The sequence below is a fragment of the Pleurodeles waltl genome, chromosome 4_2 (assembly GCF_031143425.1).
Source record: "Pleurodeles waltl isolate 20211129_DDA chromosome 4_2, aPleWal1.hap1.20221129, whole genome shotgun sequence".
In the NCBI taxonomy this organism is placed as follows: domain Eukaryota; kingdom Metazoa; phylum Chordata; class Amphibia; order Caudata; family Salamandridae; genus Pleurodeles; species Pleurodeles waltl.
Genome location: NC_090443.1, coordinates 56,781,924 through 56,806,497, shown reverse-complemented (window position 1 = coordinate 56,806,497; position 24,574 = coordinate 56,781,924). Strand labels below are relative to the sequence as shown.

At 47.7% G+C, this 24,574-nt stretch overlaps 1 protein-coding gene across 6 annotated transcripts in view; it reads left to right on the top strand.

Moving 5' to 3' along the window:
* Positions 1-24,574, top strand: part of EIF4B (eukaryotic translation initiation factor 4B) — a 520,800-nt gene that overhangs the window by 471,352 nt on the left and 24,874 nt on the right. For all 6 annotated transcript variants that reach the window (XM_069230641.1, XM_069230644.1, XM_069230643.1 and 3 more), the window contains one exon: positions 1,879-1,975. In XM_069230641.1, coding sequence (XP_069086742.1) covers positions 1,879-1,975 — 97 coding nt within the window. The remainder of the gene's footprint in view (positions 1-1,878; positions 1,976-24,574) is intronic.

Genomic DNA, 24,574 nt, shown 5'->3' with positions numbered 1-24,574 from the left:
GGAGTGCCATGTCGACTTAGTCATTTTATCCCCACCAGCACACACAAGCTGGCAAGCAGTGTGTCTGTGCTGAGTGGGGGGTCTCCAGGGTGGCATAAGACATGCTGCAACCCTTGGAGACCTTCCCTGGCATCAGGGCCCTTGGTTCCAGGGGTACCAGTTACAAGGGACTTACCTGGTTGCCAGGGTGTGCCAATTGTGGAAACAAAGGTACAGGTTAGGGAAAGAACGCTGGGGCCTGGTTAGCAGGCCTCAGCACACTTTCAAATCATAACTTGGCATCAGCAAAGGCAAAAAGTCAGGGGGTAACCATGCCAAGGAGGCATTGCCTTACAGGGGGGTATAGTGATCCCAAGGGGCAGTAGCCCATTGGCTACTACCCTACAAACCTCTGACACCCCTAAGTTCAGTATTTAGGGGAGGCCCTGGCACCAGAGAAGCCGATCCTGATGACCCAAGAAGACCATGGGCACCGAAGAGCCACATGAGCAGAAGAGGAGAAAAGAAGCAGCTGACCCGGTACCAACCCCTTTTGAAAACTGCACCAAAGTCGACTCATCCTGCAGCTGTGACTTCAGAAACCCGGGAGGACTGCCTACCTTCGAAAAAGATTCAAGACCTTCCGTGAACAGCAGACCTGCTCCCCAGCAAACTCCAAAAGAAGGGACTCTGAAGCCTCTGGAACCACCAAAACCCAACACCTGAAGTCATTGGTGCACCCACCATCTCTGACCCGAGTTGAAGTGGACCACTGGTGCCAACAGGGTTTCTGAGCTCTCCAGAATTTGTCTATCAGGTTTTCATCCCTCCTGGACTCCCTGACAGCGCCTGCAGCCTCTGCTTGCAGCCCCTGTCTAAGGCAACTGCACTGGTAAAAAATAAAATTTAAAAAAACTCCTACAGATACCTCTGCACCTGTTGCCGCTGAGCTGTGGTGAAGAGGACCATAGGTGCCTACCTGTTCTCTAGCATCGTGAGGCCTGAGCCCCGCTGTTGGTTCAGCCCAATTGACTTCCTGGCCAGAGCCTGCAGCCTCTTTCTGCAGTGACTGATATCCATAGGATCACATTGAGGCTGGTTTGCACTCTGCACCCGGCCCCCTGTGCCACTGAGGGTGTACTGTGGATGCTGCTTTGAACCTTGTCCAATACTCACCTCAACCCCAGGAGATTGGTCTTGTAAGTCACTGTACTCTACTTCTTTGCAAAATTAGTTTTACCTCCCAGAGGATAACATTCCTTTATAAAGTGATAATAATACCTATTTAAAAACGTACCTATCTGAATGATTTTTCTCTGATGGCTAAACATCTATAAAGATACTTACTATTTTTATAAATTGGTATTGATCTCCTTGATGCTTTCATTTATTGACTATTTTGGATGTTTGTAGTTTTGTGCTCCTATGTGTGAAGCCGAAGGCTGCTAGACCACACTACCCTTAATTAGAGCACTTTGGGATTGCATAGCAAGCTTTGTCCACTCTCTTGGGGAGCTCCTGGACAATTTACACAGTATTCATATACCATATAAAGGTTCAGCTTCCTACACAACTCACAGAAAAATGCTCCTCAGGCTTCCAGTTCTGGTTAAAAACATACAGCTGTAGAGAGGTTGTACGGGGAGTCTAATCAACTTGTAGATTTAAAGTTCAGCAGTGTACTTATGCTCTCTGCTCATTCATCAGCAATAAAGATTTGGGAAGTGAGGTTGACCGTATCAGACATGCTGAACAAATGTTTCTTGGAAAGTATGACCGTAGCAAGCTTACTGCTGAGGGACAATATCTGGAGACAATGAGTAAACACTTTTTAAACTATTAATCTTTAGTTTCTCACTCCGAGCCAAACATTCACGTTCTTCTTTTACTCTTGTCCAGCTGATGAGAACAAGTTGGATGGTTTGCGAAGCCCGCAGGGCAAGAGAGATGGTAATGGCCGTAGTTGGGGCGATGGACAAAGCAGAGAATCTGAAAGGTGAGTTCTGGCATTGCATGGCATACCACACTTAATTGCTTTCTTTCATACATTTGTTGTGTATTGCTTCCTGGTAATTGTGTGTCAGATGAAAAGTAATGCTCAATACTTTACTGATAATTCCAGGGATGTGCATGATGTTATACAGTGCCTTCTTTCTAGGTTACTGCTTGAGGGATGCAAGGTACTCTGTAAACTACTAATAGGGAATGATGTAGGTATTACATAAAACTACTTAGCTGTATGATATATATAGGGCATCTGGATTTATGTTCTGCAGCTATGCAAGTTTATGCATAATCATGGATTTGCCACCCTTGACCCTTGAAAGAGCTTTGGTTACATAATTTGCAAATTTCACCGCATTTGTCTCTAGCACAAAGCGACAGTTATTAAAGAAAGCGCCACATGTAGCTCGGGCAGTTGTTGATCCTTTACAAAGGTTAACACGCAGCATTTCTGTTCCCGATTGCAGTATTCATGTGTTAAACTGGTACTAATGAGGTGCAACATTGTCCAGACAATATTAATAAATTGGTCAAATTAAAATATCACTACATATTGTACTGCATATTTAGCCTTTTCTTGCTGCATAATTTTGTCAACCCTGCTGCGTAATTCCATTGGCCTTGGGTATACATGCAATAACATGGAATGTGAAGGGTCTCACTGAACTATTACTGCTAGGGGAATGTGGAGAACCCACTGAACTTTTACTGAAATAACAGTGGACTTACTATATGCTTCTTAGGGCTAAAGAAGGCTTTCTGCATTTCTCTTAAGCAAGTTAGTGCAGCACATTGAGCTACTTGTAGGGTGGTTTGGGGGGGAAGGGGCGGAATTGTTGTCTAGTATCTGTAAAGCTTTAGTGACTTTAGGTCTGGTTTTTTTTTTTTTTCTTTTTTTTTTTTGAGTTTTGAATGCAACTAGCTCAAGATGGTAGGAGGGACACTGGAATAATGTGGCTTTGTAGCCCCAAATTATTTTGCTGATTAATTAAATTATGTGGCAAGTTAAGGCAACGTATGCAGCATAATGTAGCACATTCTGTTATAATATTTCACTTTTTTCCACTTTAAAACACAATAATACAGACCCCTGGCATTTTGTAGTGGCAGGTTAGTTTTTGGAGTAGAGGGAGGCAGTGTTAGAGGTTCTGTTTCACTGCTGACATCTGTCTTGTTGCCTTCTGAGCACATGCAGTGGGTCTGAATCTGATCCAAAAATGTTGTGCATGGTTTGCTAGTAACTTTGAAGGGAACTGGCACTATCCCGAATAGTGTCCACCATGTCCACCTATTACAAAGAATATCCACTAGAAAGAGCGTTATATTAGGTAAGGAACTTGCTTCTATATAAACAAGTCAGAGCACTCTACAGGTCAAAAGTAAATATAAGGTCAACAAGTGATTGCACCGTTAGTGAAGTTCTAATAGCGGACAGGACTGTTTCCACCTCAAGAAATAGATGTATTTTTTCTAAATTGAAGAATGGTTGCGGTGGTCCTTAATAATACAGGAATGATGTTGCTGATCCTGGGTGCACAGGAGAAAAGACCTATTTTCTTGTCGTTCCAATTCTTCCACCTTCATTCAGGTATTGTACTGTCTGCAAGTGTACCAGCAGTCACTGAAGATGGTGAGCTTATCACTTAGATATGCAGGGAATCAATGCTGATTGGCTTTGTCGATGATATGGGCTGACAAGTGGAGCCAGCAGAGTTCTACCAGCGCTGGCCGATGTGGTCATATATTTTTAAGGCATATCCTTGTGTAAGACCCCAAAACAGAGGCCAGTGTGGACCCTGGGAGGTTTTTTATCTATTCATTGCCACCAACTTGATACATGAGCATGAGGTTTTGAAAAGCAGTGTGAGTTAGTGCAGCCGTATCTCCAGAGGCTTTCTTTAGTAGAGCTAGTATCAAGCCATCTTTGTTTTCTTGGCAATGTGTGTTCCCTTAGAAGCAGTCGGTGTCCAGGTTGAAACCATGCGTCTTAGTAATGGGTGAAAGTGAGGGTTTCAATCTATCCTAATTTTTGTTTGTAGGAAAATGGCTCCCTGTTTCAGTTACCCCCCACTTTTTGCCTGATGCTGACTTGACTGAGAAGTGTGCTAGGACCCTGCTAACCAGGCCCCAGCACCAGTGTTCTTTTACCTAAAATGTACCATTGTTTCCACAATTGGCACAACCCTGGCACACAGATAAGTCCCTTGTAAAAGGTACCAGTGGTACCAAGGGCCCTGTGACCAGGGAAGGTCCCTAAGGGCTGCAGCATATGATGTGCCACCATAAGGGACCCCTTATCTAACACATGCACACTGCCATTGTAGATTGTGTGTGTTGGTGGGGAGAAAAAGGCAAAGTCGACATAGCATCCCCCCCCCAGGATGCCATAACTACAAAATGCTGCCTGTGGCATAGGTAAGTCACCCCTTTAGCAGGCCTTACAACCCTAAGGCAGGGTGCACTATACCACAGGTGAGGGCATAGCTGCATGAGCAATATGACCTTACTGTGTCTAAGTCCATTCTTAGACATTGTAAGTATAGTGTGGCCATATTAAATATATGGTCTGGGAGTTTGTCAAAAACGAACTCCACAGCTCCATAATGGCTACACTGAATACTGGGAAGTTTGGTATCAAACTTCTCAGAATAATAAACCCACACTTATGCCAGTGTTGGATTTATAAAAAAAAATGCACTCAGAGGACATCTTAGAGATACCCCATGTATTTTACCCAATCCTTCAGTGCAGTACTGACTGGTCTGTGCCAGCCTGCTGCTGAGAGACGAGTTTCTGACCCCCTGGGGTGAGAGCCTTTGTGCTCTCTGAGGCCAGAAACAAAGCCTACACTGGGTGGAGATGCTTAACACCTCCCCCCCTGCAGGAACTGTAACACCTAGCAGTGACCCTCAAAGGCTCAAGCTTTGTGTTACATTGCCCCAGGGCACTCCAGCTAGTGGAGGTGCCCGCTCCCTGGACACAGCCCCCACTTTTGGCAGCAACTTCAGGGGAGATAATGAGAAAAACAAAGAGAATTCACCCACCAGTTAGGAGAGCTCCTAAGGTTTCCTGAGCTGAAGTGATCCCTGCCTTTAGAAATCCTCTATCTTGGTTTTGGAGGATTCCCCCAATAGGATTAGGGATGTGCATCCCTCCCCACAGGGAGGAGGCACAAAGAGGGTGTAGCCACCCTCAAGGACAGTAGTCATTGGCCAGTATGCCTTCCCCAAAACAAGACACCTTATCATCACTTTATTTCGGTAAAAATATAACATCAAAGTACAAAACAATCAAGATAAGTATAGGAATAAAAATATTAAAATTTAAAATAATGCTCTAGAATCAGCAAATTTAAAACAGCAGGAATCAGTGCTTAAAAATCTCCATAAATATTAAATATAAAAAGGGGCATATGACATCAACTGGATAATGAATACAATATACTACTAGCCATACATTATATTTCACAACTATAATCTGATATGCCTGCTTCTAGTATCTGTTACTAAATTTTGCTCTTTTAAATCCCAAGTCTAAAATCCAGATATATTAAAAAAAAAAATGCCAAAGAACACGCAATTTGTACAGATGGGTCTGACTTGAGTACCCTCAGAGCAGGTAAGCAGTTCCTAAAACCCATTTGTTTGCATAGGGGGATAATCCAAAGAGCCCTCTGTGATATGCAGGACATTGGAAAAGAACATGGGTCACAGATTCTTCATTCTCACGGCCCATCAGACATGACTTGGACCTATTGTTTATATTGGACCATTTGTAGGTTAGGGTACGCAGAGGAAGAGACCCTATTCTAAATCTAGTATACAGGGCGCATGCAAGTGGAGAAAGTTTTACGTCCATATAATGCTCGGACTCACAATGGCATTTGAATTGTAGAAAACTGCCAGTCGTAGAGAAGGGCGAAACTTCGGCCAATTGCGAAGTTTGAACATTAAGACAAAATGCGTCCTTCAAAATCTGTATAGCATTTTTAGGAATAGAGGAAGGCTCCTTCCAATAGGTCCCTGTAAGGAAATGCCTCCTTGGCATGGTTACCCCCTGACTTTTTGCCTTTGCTGATGCTATGTTTTGAATTGAAAGTGTGCTGAGGCCTGCTAACCAGGCCCCAGCACCAGTGTTCTTTCCCTAACCTGTATGTAGGAAGTTGGCTCTGTATGTGCTATTTCAAAGTAAGGAATAGCATGCACAGAGTCCAAGGGTTCCCCTTAGAGGTAAAATAGTGGTAAAAAGAGATAATACTAATGCTCTATTTTGTGGTAGTGTGGTCGAGCAGTAGGCTTATCCAAGGAGTAGTGTTAAGCATTTGTTGTACATACACATAGACAATAAATGAGGTACACACACTCGGAGACAAATCCAGCCAATAGGTTTTGTTATAGAAAAATATATTTTCTTAGTTTATTTTAAGAACCACAGGTTCAAATTTAACATGTAATATCTTGTTTGAAAGGTATTGCAGGTAAGTACATTAGGAACTTTGAATCATTTCAATTGCATGTATACTTTTCAAGTTATTCAAAAATAGCTACTTTAAAAGTGGACACTTAGTGCAATTTTCACAGTTCCTGGGGGAGGTAAGTTTTTGTTAGTTTTACCAGGTAAGTAAGACACTTACAGGGTTCAGTTCTTGGTCCAAGGTAGCCCACCGTTGGGGGTTCAGAGCAACCCCAAAGTTACCACACCAGCAGCTCAGGGCCGGTCAGGTGCAGAGTTCAAAGTGGTGCCCAAAACGCATAGGCTTCAATGGAGAGAAGGGGGTGCCCCGGTTCCGGTCTGCTTGCAGGTAAGTACCCGCGTCTTCGGAGGGCAGACCAGGGGGGTTTTGTAGGGCACCGGGGGGGACACAAGCCCACCCAGAAATTTCACCCTCAGCGGCGCGGGGGCGTCCGGGTGCAGTGTTAGAACAAGCGTCGGGTTCGCAATGGAAGTCAATGAGGGATCAAGGGATCTCTTCAGCTCTGCAGGCAGGCAAGGGGGGGCTTCCTCGGGGAAACCTCCACTTGGGCAAGGGAGAGGGACTCCTGGGGGTCACTTCTGCAGTGAAAGTCCGGTCCTTCAGGTCCTGGGGGCTGCGGGTGCAGGGTCTTTTCCAGGCGTCGGGACTTAGGTTTCAGAGAGTCGCGGTCAGGGGAAGCCTCGGGATTCCCTCTGCAGGCGGCGCTGTGGGGGCTCAGGGGGGACAGGTTTTGGTACTCACGGTCGTAGAGTAGTCCGGGGGTCCTCCCTGAGGTGTTGGTTCTCCACCAGCCGAGTCGGGGTCGCCGGGTGCAGTGTTGCAAGTCTCACGCTTCTTGCGGGGAGATTGCAGGGTTCTTTAAAGCTGCTCCTTTGGATAAAGTTGCAGTCTTTTTGGAGCAGGTCCGCTGTCCTCGGGAGTTACTTGTCGTCGTCGAAGCAGGGCAGTCCTCAGAGGATTCAGAGGTCGCTGGTCCCTGTGGAAGGCGTCGCTGGAGCAGAGTTCTTTGGAAGGCAGGAGACAGGCCGGTGAGTTTCTGGAGCCAAGGCAGTTGTTGTCTTCTGGTCTTCCTCTGCAGAGGTTTTCAGCTAGGCGGTCCTTCTTCTTGTTGTTGCAGGAATCTAATTTTCTAGGGTTCAGGGTAGCCCTTAAATACTAAATTTAAGGGCGTGTTTAGGTCTGGGGGGTTAGTAGCCAATGGCTACTAGCCCTGAGGGTGGGTACACCCTCTTTGTGCCTCCTCCCAAGGGGAGGGGGTCACAATCCTAACCCTATTGGGGGAATCCTCCATCTGCAAGATGGAGGATTTCTAAAAGTTAGTCACCTCAGCTCAGGACACCTTAGGGGCTGTCCTGACTGGCCAGTGACTCCTCGTTATTCTCATTATTTCCTCCGGCCTTGCCGCCAAAAGTGGGGGCCGGAGGGGGCGGGCAACTCCACTAGCTGGAGTGTCCTGCGGTGCTGTGACAAAGGGGTGAGCCTTTGAGGCTCACCGCCAGGTGTCACAGCTCCTGCCTGGGGGAGGTGTTAGCATCTCCACCCAGTGCAGGCTTTGTTACTGGCCTCAGAGTGACAAAGGCACTCTCCCCATGGGGCCAGCAACATGTCTCTAGTGTGGCAGGCTGCTGGAACTAGTCAGCCTACACAGACAGTCGGTTAAGTTTCAGGGGGCACCTCTAAGGTGCCCTCTGGGGTGTATTTTGCAATAAAATGTACACTGGCATCAGTGTGCATTTATTGTGCTGAGAAGTTTGATACCAAACTTCCCAGTTTTCAGTGTAGCCATTATGGTGCTGTGGAGTTCGTGTTTGACAAACTCCCAGACCATATACTCTTATGGCTACCCTGCACTTACAATGTCTAAGGTTTTGTTTAGATACTGTAGGGGTACCATGCTCATGCTCTGGTACCCTCATCTATGGTATAGTGCACCCTGCCTTAGGGCTGTAAGGCCTGCTAGAGGGGTGACTGACCTATACTTGCATAGGCAGTGAGAGGCTGGCATGGCACCCTGAGGGGAGTGCCATGTCGACTTACTCGTTTTGTTCTCACTAGCACACACAAGCTGGCAAGCAGTGTGTCTGTGCTGAGTGAGAGGTCTCCAGGGTGGCATAAGACATGCTGCAGCCCTTAGAGACCTTCCTTGGCATCAGGGCCCTTGGTACTAGAAGTACCAGTTACAAGGGACTTATCTGGATGCCAGGGTCTGCCAATTGTGGATACAAAAGTACAGGTTAGGGAAAGAACACTGGTGCTGGGGCCTGGTTAGCAGGCCTCAGCACACTTTCAATTGTAAACATAGCATCAGCAAAGGCAAAAAGTCAGGGGGCAACCATGCCAAGGAGGCATTTCCTTACACTGTACTTTTGTTTACACAATTGGCACACCCCGGCATCCAGGTAAGTCCCTTGTAACTGGTACCCTTGGTACCAAGGGCCCTGATGCCAGGGAAGGTCTCTAAGGGTTGCAGCATATCTTATGCCACCCTGGGGACCCCTCACTCAGCACAGACACACTGCTTGCCAACTTGTGTGTGCTGGTGAGGACAAAACGAGTAAGTCGACATGGCACTCCCCTCAGGGTGCCATGCCAACCTCACACTGCCTATGCAGTATAGATAAGTCACCCCTCTAGCAGGCCTTACAGCCCTAAGGCAGGGTGCACTATACCATAGGTGCAACTGCCTTGGCCCCAGCTCTACCGGCCTGTCTCCCCCCTTCGGAAGAAAACTGCTCCAGCGACGCTTTCCCCAGGACCAGCGACCTCTGAATCCTCAGAGGACTGCCCTGCTCTAAAAGGACCAAGAAACTCCCGAGAACAGCGGCCCTGTTCACCCAAGACTGCAACTTTGTTCCCAAAGAAGCAACTTAAAGACAACAGCAATTCCCGCCAGAAGCGTGAGACTTGCAACTCTGCACCCGGCGACCCCGACTCGACTGGTGGAGCAACAACGCTTCAGGGAGGACTCCCCGGCGACTCCGAGACTGTGAGTAACCAAAGTTGTCCCCCCTGAGCCCCCACAGCGACGGCTGAAGAGGGAATCCCCTTGGTCTCCCATTGATTCCTATTACAAACCCGACGCTTGTTTGCACACTGCACCCGGCCGCCCCCGCGCTGCTGAGGGTGTACTTTCTGTGTTTCTCCCCCCCCCCCCCCCCCCCCCCCCAGTGCCCTACAAAAACCCCCTGGTTTGCCCTCCGAAGACGCGGGTACTTACCTGCTGGCAGACTGGAACCGGGGCACCCCCTTCTCCATTGAAGCCTATGTGTTTTGGGCACCACTTTGAACTCTGCACCTGACCGGCCCTGAGCTGCTGGTGTGGTAACTTTGGGGTTGCTTTGAACCCCCAACGGTGGGCTACCTTGGACCCCAATCTGAACCCCGTAGGTGGTTTACTTACCTGCAAGAACTAACAATAACTTACCTCCCTTAGGAACTGTGAAAATTGCACTAAGTGTCTAGTTTTAAAATAGCTATGTGTTTTATTTGAAAAGAATATATTATATTGTGATTATCCAAAGTTCCTAAAGTACTTACCTGCAATACCTTTCCTTGGACCCAAACCTGAGACTTGTAAGTGATTTACTTACCTGTTAAAACTAACACTAACTTACCTCCCCCAGGAACTGTGAAAATTGCACTGTCCACTTTTAAAACCACTTATTGTGTTTTATGTGAAAAGTATATATGCTACTGTCATTATTCAAAGTTCCTAAAGTACTTACCTGCAATACCTTTCAAATGAGATATTACATGTAAAATTTGAACCTGTGGTTCTTAAAATAAACTAAGAAAATATATTTTTCTATACAAAAACCTATTGGCCTGGAATTGTCTCTGAGTGTGTTCCTCATTTATTGCCTTTGTGTATGTACAACAAATGCTTAACACTACTCCTTTGATAAGCCTACTGCTCGACCACACTACCACAAAAAAAGAGCATTAGTATTATCTCTTTTTGCCACTATCTTACTTCTAAGGGGAACCCTTGGACTCTGTGCATACTATTCCTTACTTTGAAATACTGCATACAGAGCCAACTTCCTACAGTCCCCAAGCCAAGACGAAGAAAGGACCGTTTTACATAAGCACACCACTTAATTATTGTAGTAAAGGCACCCTTGCCAAATCCTCCAGATTGCAGTAGCCCCACAACTCAGCTCCCTATAGAGACCCAATCCCCCCCACCACCACCACCACCTCTCCCTCCCTCCAAGCTTGCAATTTGTATATTTCTAGGGCAGGAGTCAAAGCAAATCTGGGGGATGTGGCTGCAAATCTCACAATACCGCCCGCCCTTTGTTTCAAGCACATTGTTGATTTCTGGAGGTGGGCATGCCATTTGTGTGAGTCTTCTAATTTTAGACCTAAATAATCGAAAGTACCCTCTCTTTCCAATATGGCACCCTCTAAGCAAATAGGTCTCCTCATCTTATGCTTTTTATCTCCAAACACCACATATTTAGTTTTTAATGAGTTGATTTCTAAACCATGATCTTTGCAGAAGTCCATAAACCTCGAGAGCAATTTTGAGAGACCTATAGCTGTTTGGGATATTAGCTAAGTATCATCAGAAAACATGGCATGGAATCTTTTGCCCTCCCAATTTGGGGTCATCGCTAGAACATTCCAAGACGTAGGGGATGCATGCATTGATGAATAGGAGGAACAGTGTGGGAGCAAGTACACAGCCCTGTCTCACGCCACGATTTGTGGGAAACTCTGGGGTTAATTCACCTTCCGGTCCACATCGAATTCTGGCACAGTTGCCAGTATAAAGATCTCTGATTATATTTAACATAGAACAAGGAACCCCTACACTGCTCATGACTTCCCACAATTTATGGCATGGGACAAGGTCAAAAGCAGATTTTAGGTCTACAAATGCCACAAAAAGATGGCCTGAATCCACGTCAACAGTTTTCCATATTATGGTAATAAAGCGGAAGACCTGATCGATTGTGCTGACCTTGTCTCTGAACCCTGCCTGGAGATGGCTTAGTACTTGATTATCCACTAAACATTTTTTCAGCCTGATTGTTAGCTGGTAACAGAATATTTTTTGTAAATTATCTAAGAGGCTGATGGGTCTATAATTCCCTGGTGAACCTCTCTCCCCTTTCTTATATATCGGCACAATAATTGCCTCCTTCCATGAATCGGGATAAGGCCTGTTGATCAAGACAGCATTGGAGATCCTGTTTACTTACGGACTCCAGTTGTTCAAGTCTGCTTTATACATATCTGAAGGGATCCCATCACGCCCTGGGGCCTTCCCTGCTTTTTGAGCAATGATTGCCAATTCGGTTTCTTTTAATGAGAAGGAGGGCAAAGAAATCACTGACTGTTGTGATAGTGACATCTCTCCAAAGCTAATGGCACTACAGTCAGATGTGGAACCATACAGCTCCTTAAAGTGAGAGAGCCAAACTTCAGGGGCAATATGGCACTCTGGCTTGAGTGCTTGATTTTGGTCGCTGCGAGCAACCAGGAGCCAGAAGCGTTTGGAATCGTGGGCCCTTGCAGCCTCGGCCAATTCACTCCATAGAACCTCTTCATACTCAAGTTTACACGTCTTGCATATGGAGACATAATTTCACCTTGCCTTAACAATATCTTCCCTATCTTTTGTTCTTAACGCCTTAATCAAGGCACTTTTGGCCTCTCTGCATCTCTTATCGAACCACTTGCTGCTAGGATAAGAAGAGTTATTTGGAATCCTAACAGATTTGGAAAACAGCTCCTTAAGAGATCCGAATGGAGGGACATGACTTCAAGCGAGGTTAATATGAAATGGTCGTCAAAGAGCTGGTGGCTAGAAACTAATACACACAGTTTGTCCCGTAGCTTGTTGGATCTCTGAAAGGAATCCCATCTTACCATACGCCTTTTACTGGACCGCTTCAAAATGCCAGTAGATGCAAGAGCAGAAGGAGACACAGCTCCTGCTAAAAAAAGTTCTATTATATACAATTTGAAGAAGCGCATGGTCACTCGTGTTCAGGTAGCCCCCTTTCACATCTATTATATGATGCCACAGCCTTAAATCAAAAATAATAAAGTCCAAAGTACTGCTATATGATCCCCTAAAAAAAGGTTGGTCTAGCAGGGCTATCAGCTGGAAAACGGCCATTACCAAGAAGACCGTGAATTATCATAAGGTCTATTATCTGCAGAGCCCTGATACAGACGTTAGATGAATTTGGCTGAATTGAATAAGGGGGGACATTCCATTTATCGTCTTCGGTCTGCATAACCTCAATGAGAGCAGAATTGAGTTCAATTGACGCGTTAAAATCCCCCGCTATAATACGATATTTAGGGCGGAGATCTAAAATTATAGTATTCAGGAGCTCTATAGTGGCTGACTGTTGCTTAGAAGGGCCCGGTCTATTGTAGATATTTATACATGAGACAGGGATGCCTAGATTTGGCTGTATAACTATAGCCAAAATGTCTCCACCCACCTCTGTCATTTTTACCCAGGTACATAGTCCCCCCTGCTGCCCTACCTGCTGGAGACGGCGTGGCTTTTTTTGAAAAAGGAACACAACCCCTGCCTATACATGCTATGCGTTGCCCATGTTTCCTGGAACATACAAATGTTGAAGTTATCAACATTTACCCCCCAATTCAGTAACAGCTAGTTTGCTGTTGATACCAGCCACATTCCAGGACAAAAGCTTCGCAGTTGAAAGGGCAATGAAACAGTTAAGTTCGCACGATGTAACATTGTAGGAAGTTGGCTCTGTATGTGCTATTTCAAAGTAAGGAATAGCATGCACAGAGTCCAAGGGTTCCCCTTAGAGGTAAAATAGTGGTAAAAATAGATAATACCAATGCTCTATTTCGTGGTAGTGTGGTCGAGCAGTAGGCTTATCCAAGGAGTAGTGTTAAGCATTTGTTGTACATACACATAGCCAATAAATGAGGTACACACACTCAGAGACAAATCCAGCCAATAGGTTTTTATATAGAAAAATATCTTTTCTTAGTTTATTTTAAGAACCACAGGTTCAAATTCTACATGTAATATCTCATTCGAAAGGTATTGCAGGTAAGTACTTTAGGAACTTTAAATCATAAAAATTGCATGTATACTTTTCAAGTTATTGACAAATAGCTGTTTTAAAAGTGGACACTTAGTGCAATTTTCACAGTTCCTAGGGGAGGTAAGTATTTGTTAGGTTAACCAGGTAAGTAAGACACTTACAGGGCTTAGTTCTTGGCCCAAGGTAGCCCACCGTTGGGGGTTCAGAGCAACCCCAAAGTCACCACACCAGCAGCTCAGGGCCGGTCAGGTGCAGAGTTCAAAGTGGTGCCCAAAACGCATAGGCTAGAATGGAGAGAAGGGGGTGCCCCGGTTCCGGTCTGCTTGCAGGTAAGTACCCGCGTCTTCGGAGGGCAGACCAGGGGGGGTTTTGTAGGGCACCGGGGGGGACACAAGTCCACACAGAAATTTCACCCTCAGCGACGCGGGGGCGGCCGGGTGCAGTGTAGAAACAAGCGTCGGGTTCGCAATGTTAGTCTATGAGAGATCTCGGGATCTCTTCAGCGCTGCAGGCAGGCAAGGGGGGGGTTCCTCGGGGAAACCTCCACTTGGGCAGGGGAGAGGGACTCCTGGGGGTCACTTCTCCAGTGAAAGTCCGGTCCTTCAGGTCCTGGGGGCTGCGGGTGCAGGGTCTCTCCCAGGCGTCGGGACTTTAGGTTCAAAGAGTCGCGGTCAGGGGAAGCCTCGGGATTCCCTCTGCAGGCGGCGCTGTGGGGGCTCAGGGGGGACAGGTTTTGGTACTCACAGTATCAGAGTAGTCCTGGGGTCCCTCCTGAGGTATTGGATCGCCACCAGCCGAGTCGGGGTCGCCGGGTGCAGTGTTGCAAGTCTCACGCTTCTTGCGGGGAGCTTGCAGGGTTCTTTAAAGCTGCTGGAAACAAAAGTTGCAGCTTTTCTTGGAGCAGGTCCGCTGTCCTCGGGAGTTTCTTGTCTTTTCGAAGCAGGGGCAGTCCTCAGAGGATGTCGAGGTCGCTGGTCCCTTTGGAAGGCGTCGCTGGAGCAGGATCTTTGGAAGGCAGGAGACAGGCCGGTGAGTTTCTGGAGCCAAGGCAGTTGTCGTCTTCTGGTCTTCAGCTGCAGGGGTTTTCAGCTGGGCAGTCCTTCTTCTTGTAGTTGCAGGAATCTAATTTTCTAGGGTTCAGGGTAGCCCTTAAATACTAAATTTAAGGGCGTGTTTAGGTCTGGGGGGTTAGTAGCCAATGGCCACTAGCCCTGAGGGTGGGTACACCCTCTTTGTGCCTCCTCCCAAGGGGAGGGGGTCACAAACCTAACCCTATTGGGGGAATCCTCCATCTGCAAGATGGAGGATTTCTAAAAGTTAGAGTCACTTCAGCTCAGGACACCTTAGGGGCTGTCCTGACTGGCCAGTGACTCCTCCTTGTTTTTCTCATTATTTTCTCCGGCCTTGCCGCCAAAAGTGGGGCCTGGCCGGAGGGGGCGGGCAACTCCACTAGCTGGAGTGTCCTGCTGGTTTGGCACAAAGGAGGTGAGCCTTTGAGGCTCACCGCCAGGTGTGACAATTCCTGCCTGGGGGAGGTGTTAGCATCTCCACCCAGTGCAGGCTTTGTTACTGGCCTCAGAGTGACAAAGGCACTCTCCCCATGGGGCCAGCAACATGTCTCGGTTTGTGGCAGGCTGCTAAAACTAGTCAGCCTACACAGATAGTCGGTTAAGTTTCAGGGGGCACCTCTAAGGTGCCCTCTGGGGTGTATTTTACAATAAAATGTACACTGGCATCAGTGTGCATTTATTGTGCTGAGAAGTTTGATACCAAACTTCCCAGTTTTCAGTGTAGCCATTATGGTGCTGTGGAGTTCGTGTTTGACAGACTCCCAGACCATATACTCTTATGGCTACCCTGCACTTACAATGTCTAAGGTTTTGTTTAGACACTGTAGGGGTACCATGCTCATGCACTGGTACCCTCACCTATGGTATAGTGCACCCTGCCTTAGGGCTGTAAGGCCTGCTAGAGGGGTGTCTTACCTATACTGCATAGGCAGTGAGAGGCTGGCATGGCACCCTGAGGGGAGTGCCATGTCGACTTACTCGTTTTGTCCTCACTAGCACACACAAGCTGGTAAGCAGTGTGTCTGTGCTGAGTGAGAGGTCTCCAGGGTGGCATAAGACATGCTGCAGCCCTTAGAGACCTTCCTTGGCATCAGGGCCCTTGGTACTAGAAGTACCAGTTACAAGGGACTTATCTGGATGCCAGGGTCTGCCAATTGTGGATACTAAAGTACAGGTTAGGGAAAGAACACTGGTGCTGGGGCCTGGTTAGCAGGCCTCAGCACACTTTCAATTGTAAACATAGCATCAGCAAAGGCAAAAAGTCAGGGGGCAACCATGCCAAGGAGGCATTTCCTTACAAACATCTAGATGGTAGCTGTAAAGAAATGGCTCCCTGTTGCAGTTACCCCCCACTTTTTTCCTGATACTGAGGCTGACTTGACTGAGAAGTGTGCTGGGACCCTGCTAACCAGGCCCCAGCACCAGTGTTCTCTCACCTAAAATTTACCATTGTCTCCACAATTGGCACAACCCTGGCACCCAGGTAAGTCCCTTGTAACTGGTACGGGCTGCAGCATGTCTTATGCCACCCTAGGGACCCCTCACTCATCACAGACACACTGCTTGCCAGCTTGTGTGTGCTGGTGGGGATAAAAAGACTAAGTCAACATGGCACTCCCCTCAGGGTGCCATGCCAACCTCACACTGCCTGTGGCATAGGTAAGTCACCCCTCTAGCAGGCCTTACAGCCCTAAGGCAGGGTGCACTATACCACAGGTGAGGGCATAGGTGCAAGAGCACTATGCTCCTACATTGTCTAAGCAAAACGTTTAGACATTGTAAGTGCAGGGTAGCCATAAGAGTATATGGTCTGGGAATCTGTCATGCACGAACTCCACAGCTCCATAATGGCTACACTGAATACTGGGAAGTTTGGTATCAAACTTCTCAGAATAAAAAACCCACACTGATGCCAGTGTTGGATTTATTAACAAATGCACACAGAGGGTATCTTGGAGATGCCCCCTGTATTTTACCCAATCCTTCAGTACAGGACTGACTGGTCTGTGCCAGCCTGCTGAGAGACGAGTTTCTGACCCCATGTGGTGAGGGCCTTTGTGCTCTCTGAGGTCAGAAACAAAAGCCTGCTCTGGGTGGAGGTGCTTCACACCACCCCCCTGCAGGAACTGTAACACCTAGCAGTGAGCCTCAAAGGCTCAGGCTCCGTGTTACAATGCCCCAGGGCACTCCAGCTAGTGGAGATGCCCACCCCCTGGACACAACCCCCACTTTTGACGGCAAGTCCAGGGGAGATAATGAGAAAAACAAGGAGGAGTCACCCACCAGTCATGACAGCTCCTAAGGTGTCCTGAGCTGAGGTGACCCCTGCCTTTAGAAATCCTCCATCTTGATTTTGGAGGATTCCCCCAATAGGAATAGGGATGTGCCCCCCTCCCCTCACGCAGGAGGCACAAAGAGGGTGTAGCCACCCTCAAGGACAGTAGCCATTGGCTGCTGCCCTCCCAGACCTAAACACACCCCTAAATTCAGTATTTAGGGGCCCCCAGAACCTAGGAAACTAGATTCCTGCAACCTAAGACGAAGAAGGACTGCTGAGCTGAAAAACCTGCAGAGAAGACGGAGACACCAACTGCTTTGGCCCCAGCTCTACCGGCCTGTCTCCCCACTTCTAAAGAACTGCTCCAGCGATGCGTTCCAGAGTCCAGCAACCTCTGAAGCCTCAGAGGAGGACTACCCTGCATCTAAAAGGACCAAGAACTCCCGAGGACAGCGGCTCTGCTCCACAAAGACTGCAACTTTGCAACAAAGAAGCAACTAGAACACACGTTTCCCGCCGGAAGCGTGAGAATTTGCACTCTGCACCCGACGCCCCCGGCTCGACTTGTGGAGAGCAAACACTACAGGGAGGACTCCCCGGCGACTGCAAGCCCGTGAGTAGCCATAGTTAACCCCCCTGAGCCCTCACAGCGACGCTTGCAGAGGGAATCCAGAGGCTCCCTGTAGGAAGTTGGCTCTGTATGCATTATTTCAAAGTAAGGAATAGTATGCACAGAGTCCAAGGGTTCCCCTTAGAGGTAAGATAGTGGCAAAAAGAGATAATACTAATGCTCTATTTTGTGGTAGTGTGGTCGAGCAGTAGGCTTATCAAAAGGAGTAGTGTTAAGCATTTGTTGTACATACACACAGGCAATAAATGAGGAACACACACTCAGAGACAATTCCAGGCCAATAGGTTTTTGTATAGAAAAATATATTTTCTTAGTTTATTTTAAGAACCACAGGTTCAAATTCTACATGAAATACTTTGCATGAAAGGTATTGCAGGTAAGTACTTTAGGAACTTTGAATAATCACAATAGCATATATACTTTTCAAATAAAACACATATAGCTATTTTAAAACTAGACACAGTGCAATTTTCACAGTTCCTAGGGGAGGTAAGTTATTGTTAGTTCTTGCAGGTAAGTAAACCACCTACGGGGTTCAAATTGGGGTCCAAGGTAGCCCACAGTTGGGGGTTCAGACCAACCCCAAAGTTACCACACCAGCAGCTCAGGGCCGGTCAGGTGCAGAGTTCAAAGTGGTGCCCAAAACGCATAGGCTTCAATGGAGAAGGGGGTGCCCCGGTTCCAGTCTGCCAGCAGGTAAGTACCCGCGTCTTCGGAGGGCAGACCAGGGGGGTTTTGTAGGGCACCGGGGGGGGACACAAGTCCACACAGAAAGTACACCCTCAGCAGCGCGGGGCGGCTGGGTGCAGTGTGCAAACAAGCGTCGGGTTTGTAATAGGAATCAATGGGAGACCAAGGGGTCTCTTCAGCGATGCAGGCAAGGGGGGGGCTCCTCGGGTAGCCACCACCTGGGCAAGGGAGAGGGCCTCCTGGCGGTCACTCCTGCACTGGAGTTCCGATCCTTCAAGTCCTGGGGGCTGCGGGTGCAGGGTCTTTTCCAGGCGTCGGGATCTGGGAATCAGACAGTCGCGGTCCCTCTGCAGGCGTCGCTGTGGGGGCTCAGGGGGGACAACGTTGGTTACTCACAGTCTCGGAGTCGCCGGGGAGTCCTCCCTGAAGCGTTGTTTCTCCACAAGTCGAGCCGGGGGCGTCGGGTGCAGAGTTGCAAGTCTCACGCTTCTGGCGGGAAATGCTGTTGTCTTTAAGTTGCTTCTTTGGAAACAAAGTTGCAGTCTTGGGTGAACAGGGCCGCTGTTCTCAGGAGTTTCTTGGTCCTTTTAGAGCAGGGCAGTCCTCTGAGGATTCAGAGGTCGCTGGTCCTGGGGAAAGCGTCGCTGGAGCAGTTTTCTTCCGAAGGGGGGAGACAGGCCGGTAGAGCTGGGGCCAAAGCAGTTGGTGTCTCCGTATTCTCTGCAGGGTTTTTCAGCTCAGCAGTCCTCTTCTTCTTAGGTTGCAGGAATCTGAGGTCCTAGGTTCAGGGGAGCCCCTAAATACAGAATTTAGGGGTGTGTTTAGGTCAGGGAGGGCAGTAGCCAATGGCTACTAGTCCTGAGGGTGGCTACACCCTCTTTGTGCCTCCTCCCAAGGGGAGGGGGTCACATTCCTATCCCTATTGGGAGGATCCTCCATCTGCAAGATGGAGGATTCCTAAAAGTCAGTCACTTCAGCTCAGGTTGCCTTAGGGGCTGTCCTGACTGGTCAATGACTCCTCCTTGTTTTTCTCATTATCTCCTCTGGCCTTGCCGCCAAAAGTGGGGTCGTGGCCGGAGGGGGCGGGCAACTCCACTAGCTGGAATGCCCTGTGGTGCTGGAACAAAGGGGTGAGCCTTTGAGGCTCACCGCCAGGTGTTACAGCTCCTGCAAGGGGGAGGTGATAAGCATCTCCACCCAGTGCAGGCTTTGTTACTAGCCACAGAGTGACAAAGTGGCTTGGTGAGCAAAATAATGGATGGATTAAACCCAGATCTGTGACTGGAGGTAAATGTTTGATTGGTTCCGCATTCCGTCCATCCAGTTACGCTATCCCACAGCGTTTGTGTTTTGCTTTGCTTTTGCCGCCCTAAGTGCGCCGGGTATGCCCAGACGTGGGTCCCGGGCTCACTGTGCCACTGGATTCAAGCTAGCCTGGCTGAGGAGGGGTGAAACCCCGAAACTGGTCCCAGGATGCTTGTTTCCGGTCCAGGGAGAACCTGGCCTGGCAGTTCGGGCTGGACTGTTCCCATGTGGAACAGGGTCAAGACTGATTTGCATATGGCTGGGTTCAAACTGGGGTGGCATGGTGAGCAAAATAATGGATGGATTAAACCCAGATCTGTGACTGGAGGTGAATGTTTGATTGGTTCCGCATTCCGTCCATCCAGTTACGCTATCCCACAGCGTTTGTGTTTTGCTTTGCTTTTGCCGCCCTAAGTGCGCCGGGTATGCCCAGACGTGGGTCCCGGGCTCACTGTGCCACTGGATTCAAGCTAGCCTGGCTGAGGAGGGGTGAAACCCCGAAACTGGTCCCAGGATGCTTGTTTCCGGTCCAGGGAGAACCTGGCCTGGCAGTTCGGGCTGGACTGTTCCCATGTGGAACAGGGTCAAGACTGATTTGCATATGGCTGGGTTCAAACTGGGGTGGCATGGTGAGCAAAATAATGGATGGATTAAACCCAGATCTGTGACTGGAGGTGAATGTTTGATTGGTTCCGCATTCCGTCCATCCAGTTACGCTATCCCACAGCGTTTGTGTTTTGCTTTACTCTCCCCATGTGGCCAGCAACATGTCTGGAGTGTGGCAGGCTGCTAAAACCAGTCAGCCTACACGGGTAGTTGGTTAAGGTTTCAGGGGGCACCTCTAAGGTGCCCTCTGGGATGTATTTTACAATAAAATGTACACTGGCATCAGTGTGCATTTATTGTGCTGAGAAGTTTGATACCAAACTTCCCAGTTTTCAGTGTAGCCATTATGGTGCTGGTGAGTTCGTGTTTGACAGACTCCCAGACCATATACTCTTATGGCTACCCTGCGCTTACAATGTCTAAGGTTTGGCTTAGACACTGTAGGGGCTCAGTGCTCATGCACTGGTGCCCTCACCCATGGTATAGTGCACCCTGCCTTAGGGCTGTAAGGCCTGCTAGAGGGGTGACTTATCTATACTGCATAGGCAGTGTGAGGTTGGCATGGCACCCTGAGGGGAGTGCCATGTCGACTTACTCGTTTTGTCCTCACCAGCACACACAAGCTGGTAAGCAGTGTGTCTGTGCTGATTGAGGGGTCCGCAGGGTGGCATAAGATATGCTGCAGCCCTTAGAGACCTCCCCTGGCATCAGGGCCCTTGGTACCAGGGGTACCAGTTACAAGGGACTTACCTGGATGCCAGGGTGTGCCAATTGTGGAAACAAAGGTACAGTTTTAGGGAAAGAACACTGGTGCTGGGGCCTGGTTAGCAGGCCTCAGCACACTTTCAAATCATAACTTGGCATCAGCAAAGGCAAAATGTCAGGGGGTAACCATGCCAAGGAGGCATTTCCTTACACCCATCCATCCTTCTCACAGAAAATAGTTAAGGTTTGTAATGCACGGAATACACTATCAATTCAAAGTGCTACCGTTCAGAATAACGAAAGCCCCTAGGGTATTCGCAAAATGCCTAGCAGTAGTAGCCGATCACATAAGGAGACAGCACATGCACGTATTCCCATATTTAGACGACTGGCTAATAAAAACCAACGCTCAACAACAGTGCCTTCTTCACATGCAATACGACGTAGAAACTACAAAAACTGGGGTTCTCTATAAATTACCAAAAATCACATCTACAACCATCCGAAATACAACAATGCTTGGGAGCAACACTCAACACACAAAGGACAATTGCCACTCCAAGTCCACAAAGAGTCCAATCGTTCCAAAATGTAAGATCAAGCATACAACGAAACCAACACTACACGGTAAAGTTTGTAATGAAACTACTAGGCATGATGTCCTCATGCATAGCCATTGTCCCAAATGCAAGATTACACATGCGGCCCTTATAACAGTGCCTAGCAAAACAATGGACACAAGCACAGGGTCAACTTCAAGATCTAGTGTTGATAGACCGCCAAACACACTCCTCGCTTCAATGGTGGAACCCTATAAATTTAAACAAAGGGCGGCCTTTCCAAGACCCAGTGCCTCAAGCTATTATCACAACAGATGCTTCCATTGTTGGGTGGGGAGCACACCTCAACAGTCACAGCATACATGGTCAATGGGACAATCAACAAAAACAACTTCACATAAATCATTTGGAACTGCTAGCGTTTTTTCTAGCATTAAAAGCGTTTCAACCACTAGTAGCCCACAAACACATTCTTGTCAAGACAGACAACATGACAACAATGTACTATCTCAACAAACAAGGGGGGGGACACACTCGTCACAACTGTCTCTCTTAGCACAAAGGATTTGGCATTGGGCAATTCACAACCACATTCGCCTAATAGTACAATACATACCTGACATTCAGAATCAGTTAGCCGACAATCTCAGTCAAGATCACCAGCAAGCTCATGAATGGGAAATACATCCCCAGATCCTACAGGATCACTTCCACCGCTGGGGAACACCAAACATAGACCTATTCGCAACAAAAGAAAACGCAAAATGCCAAAACTTCGCGGTCAGGTACCCACACCCTCAGACCAAGGGCAATGCTCTATGAATCAGGTGGTCAGGGATATTTGCTTGCTCTTTTCCCCCTCTCCCACTCATTCCTTATCTGGTCAACAAACTAAGTCAAAACAAACTCAAACTAATACTCATAGCACCAACCTGGGCTCACCAACCGTGGTACACAACACTGTTGGACTTATCAGTAGTACTTCACATCAAACTACCAAACAGGCCAGATCTGTTAACACAACACAAACAGATCAGACACCCGGATCCATCTGGTCTACGCCTCATACATTTACTAAGCATTACTGTGTAGATGTGTTAGCAACAGAACAAGCCACAGTAGGACAGGCTGTATTAAGAAAATTATTTCAGACAACTTCAACTCCTACAAGCTAAACCACCGCTTTTTGGGTGATTACTGCATGGTAGTCTATGCACAGCATGAGTATCTGCAGCTACACATGCCACTGAACGGAAAATGTCACTTACCCAGTGTACATCTGTTCGTGGCATGAGACGCTGCAGATTCACATGCGCCCTCCCACTTCCCCGCTAGCCTGTAGCCGTTTTTTAGTTGCATGAAAATTGTAAATATGTAAATAAATAAATATTGTTTTAATAGACATTAGGTACATACATTCCTACTCCATTGCATGGGCACCTCTAGTATACTCAAAACTCCTACCTCACCCGCTGCGGGGGAAAACAATCTAAGATGGAGTCGACGCCCATGCGCAATGGAGCCGAAAGGGAGGAGTCACTCGGTCCCGTGACTCAGACTTCTTCGAAGAAAAACAACTTGTAACACTCCGAGCCAAACACTAGATTGCAGGATAAGGCACAGCATGTGAATCTGCAGCGTCTCATGCCACGAACAGATGAACACTGGGTAAGTGACATTCTCTCTCTCTCTCTCTCTCTCTCTATATATATATATATATATATATATATATATATATATATATATATATATATATAATATTCATTCAATGGCATGTGTAGCTGCAGATACACATGCTATGCATATTCTGCCATCTAGTGTTGGGCTCGGAATGTTACAAGCTGTTTTTCTTTGAAGTGTTTGAGTCACGGGATTGAGTGACTCCTCTTCGGCTCCATTGCGCATGGGCATCGACTCCATGTTAGATTGTTTTCTTTCCGCAATGGGGTTCGGACGTGTTTCTTTTCGTTCCGATAGTTTGAGTCAGAAAAGTTCTACAGCTTGCTAATTCTCATCGGTATTGTTCCATCTTCCATTGACATTTCCATACCTTCGAGTCAAACATCTTAACTTGCCCTTCAGGGTACCCAAGCCCAACTCTGGCCTAGTCGGGCTGACTGCGTGGAAGCCTCATGGACCGGACCCCGTTCTGCTTTTGTCCTCGGTGGCATGAAAAATTTCCCTACACAGACCAACATCTCGTCTGTAATTTGTCTCTCCCCAGACCATCCAGAGAAAAATTGTGAGGCTTGCAGATCCTTCGGTTCGAAGAAAACTGAGACAGAAGAGCACGAAGACTCGAGGTGGCGCTGAAGGGCACCGAACGTCTCGACGTCGAGGAAGAGGCGATTATGCACACCGCAGTCTCTGTCCAAGGGTCTGACTCCGAGCAGGAGTCCGAGGAGGACAGACCGGTCATGGCAGGACAGCACATGAGTACGCCTGTCCCAGCCAAGCCCAAACATGAGGCCTTGGGAATGCCACTGCCGGAAGGCCATGGCTCGACCTGTAAAAAGACCATCGGTGACCAACCAAGAACTTCAGCACTGAAAAAGGCCACGCCACCGAAGCCTTCGGACTCGAGCCGAAGCCCTGTCTCCGAAACTAGTAAACATCGATCCTTCGAGTCAAAACCTCGAAAATCGCTTTCGGAGCTGAGGGTGGCATAAGACATCCACTCCCAGCCTTTCGAACCCGAAAAAACTAGCTTCGGAGCTGAAAAGGACAGTTTATACAGAGAAAGCCATAGATTTTCGGAGGAACACACACATGGAGGATGAAGATGAAAGGCAAGCCAGAATACATATTCACAAGGATACTGGCAAAAATGTAACTGCACCTCCTCCGAAGCCTAAGAGGAAGCTGGCCTGTCATGAACAATTGGACACTGCTCAGCCACCAACTAAAGTGCCAAAGACTGAACAAAAATCTCCAGCTCCTCAATTTTCTCCTCAGTCTCCTCCTCATTCTCCTTCCTTGCTTGTCTCTCTACCTACTACTCCCACACTTGTACAATCTCCTGTACATTCATTTGATTCACAAGAAGTGGATCCATGGGATCTGTATTATCCAGATCCCATTCCTTGTAACAGCCCAGAGTGCTATCCTTCCAAACCCTCACCACCAGAGGATAGCATCCTACCACGATGTCACCATGCACACAGAGCCCTTAGAGAATAATTTTCTTTTTAACACATTATCCTCTACACACACTACCTAT